Source organism: Etheostoma spectabile, chromosome 13, assembly GCF_008692095.1.
Source record: "Etheostoma spectabile isolate EspeVRDwgs_2016 chromosome 13, UIUC_Espe_1.0, whole genome shotgun sequence".
NCBI lineage: Eukaryota > Metazoa > Chordata > Actinopteri > Perciformes > Percidae > Etheostoma > Etheostoma spectabile.
Genome location: NC_045745.1, coordinates 4110882 through 4113559, shown reverse-complemented (window position 1 = coordinate 4113559; position 2678 = coordinate 4110882). Strand labels below are relative to the sequence as shown.

Here is a 2678-nt window from a genome sequence, read left to right as displayed (position 1 = left end):
GGGGGGGGGGGGGGCATGGAAGGGTGCCCCGAGCAGTTGGGGGTCCGGTGCCTTGCTCAAGAGCGCCTTGACAGTGTGGCACTTCTCCAGCTACCAGTCCACCATCATACTTTGGTCCGTACGGGGGACTTGAACCGGCGACCTTCCGGTTCCCAAACCAAATCCCTACGGACTGAGCTACTGCCACCCCTTAGTTTCATTTTTTTTACATCACAAAACAAGCACAACGAGTCAAACGACACAGCTACTAACAATAAAATAGCACAGTATTCCATAGTACGATATTTATTGATTGGATAATTTCCACAGGACTTCATGACAGCGAACGTACTAATCATATATAAGGTGCTACAAAATATGGCTAATTGAAAGATGAATTACAATAAGACCACAGCGATGCACTTTGACACAACAAGGACGTACGAATGGTAAGAAAGTACATGTGATTTCATATACATCACTTAAAACCAAACATACGGTAGAATTATATCAAAATAGACACAAATATATTATTATAAAACACGTTTCAAATTGCATCCCATGTGTTTAGAAGAACAGAACATATACCATTTCTTATCAAAATAATATCTTCTTACCCAACATATAATCCACAAATTCCACTCCATATTTGTTGTGCTTTTTTTTTTTTTTTTTTTTTTTAAACTGTAATCTCTATTAAGGCAACAATAGGACAGCACCACAGATGCAACCACTGGAGTCACGGGTACAGTAGGTAGTATCAAAGGCCACACACACACACCCTCCCACGGACGTAACAAATATATGTTCAAGAAGACGAACAACACACAAAAAAGTTGTAGGTTATGATCCAAAATGGCCGTCCTGAGCAGTAGTTGGAAACTTAAAGAGTGATGTATAATGATTCATAAGCCATCAATGATTAGGCCTGGCCTTTAATATTATAAAACTTAATTATTTTTTTTTAAAATAAAAGTATTATAAATACTTACCACAGCAATATATCAGTCTTCACATCAAAGACTTTCACAGTGACTCATTGCAAAACCTCCAAAAAAAATGTTCTTTGCATAGTTAATAGATTTTCTGATAGTAAATGCATAGAAAATGAAATCAAAAAAAGGTGTAAAAGATGGTATCTAGCATTATGTGAGGAAAATCTGTCATGTGCTAACAGAACAAAGTGCAAAATCTATACACAGATTTTTTTTTTTTTAACACATAATAGTGATCGCTGTTAGCCTTAGCGAGCAGCTTTCATACTTTTCGGATGGCGCTCGCTACCAAGGCTTCTCGCCTGGTGGTTACGAACGCCTGTTGTTTTTCATAATAGGCTGCCTCGTTAATAAACGTGGGATAGACGGTGCCCGGGCCGTGGTAGCGGATGGTCTTTCCATCGAACGTTTGGAACATGGGGTCACCGGGGTTCAGCGGCTCCCAGTCACAGTCCTGAAACAACAAGCAATAACCACGGGGGGGGGGAGAGTAACTCCAGTACGTTGCTCAAACCAAAATAATATATGCTCACGTTCACCCAAGAGCTCTCATTTCCTCTTTCATAATAACTCATGTTTACAGGTTCAGTACGTCAGAAATATGGGCGGTGAAGCCAGCCGTAATTCAGACTATTCAACCTTTATTTAAGATTATTTTTAAAATTAGTTTTCAGGGTGTGGCCAAGTTGGCTCAGTGGTAGAGCAGGAACACACATACCAAGAGGGTTATGATGCAGAGGTTCAGGGTTCAAATCTGACCTGTGACAACTTCCTGTTTTTTTCGCCTTCCTGTCAAAAATTAAAGTTGGAATAGCCCAAAAAAAAAATCATCTTTAAATTTTTTTTTTTTTTAGGCTTTTATTTTGACAGGACAGCTGAAGACATGAAAGGGAAAGAGAGGACGAACGACATGCAGCAAACGGCCACAGGTTGGAGTCGAACCCACGACCAACTGAGCTACCCGGGTGCCCGACTGTTCACATTTTTACCTGCAGATTGGGGTGCACCATGGCGACGATGTTTCCATTGGCATCCCTGGGGTAGTCGATCCTCTCCAAGACCCGGAAAGCTTCCACTGTGCAGGGAGGGAACTCCATGCCTGAGCAAAAAAACCACAGAAAACAACAGCCCCAATACTGTAAGCATCCTGGAAAATCAGGTTTTCCAAAAAAAGGAGGACAGTGATGGAATGTGTGTCTTAATAATGTGTAAAAATGCACAATTTTGTACCAAAAACAACAAAAGGCAATCTGAATCTGGATATAAGTTGGCTAAAAACAACAAAGAGAAAGACTAGAACTAATACTACTAAACTCCTTTCCGCTGTGATCCCAGATAAGAATTTAATTCAGATTCAACTGATTTATAAGAGGAATTAAGGTTTCCCCCTGGCTAGAAACCTCAGACTCAAATCCTGTGTAATTTCATTGCTGTGCAATATTTAATATTTAATCATTTAATTTCATAACTGTGCAATACCAATAAAATGTTTATATATGACTAAAAACTCTGACTGGAAAACAACACAAGGGTTAATCTCATATACTGTATAGTTCCATTAACCCTTGTGTTGTCTTCCCGTCCAAATTTAAAAACAACCCTTTAGTTGACGCTTTTTTTCAATGTATGTCACTTTTTTGACGTTTAACACTACGTAACACTAACTTATTAACTTAACGTTTACAGTTATTTTTGGAATTTATG

General features: G+C 39.2%; 1 protein-coding gene across 1 annotated transcript in view; it reads right to left on the bottom strand.

Annotated features, from left to right (window-relative positions):
* Positions 1-637: 637 nt before the first annotated feature.
* Positions 638-2678, bottom strand: part of aspa (aspartoacylase) — a 12540-nt gene continuing 10499 nt past the window's right edge. Inside the window, exons 5-6 of the mRNA XM_032534216.1 lie at positions 1964-2073; positions 638-1428 (exon numbers count right to left, since the gene is read on the bottom strand). Of these exons, the coding sequence (XP_032390107.1) occupies positions 1237-1428; positions 1964-2073 (302 nt within the window). The 3' untranslated portion in view covers positions 638-1236. The remainder of the gene's footprint in view (positions 1429-1963; positions 2074-2678) is intronic.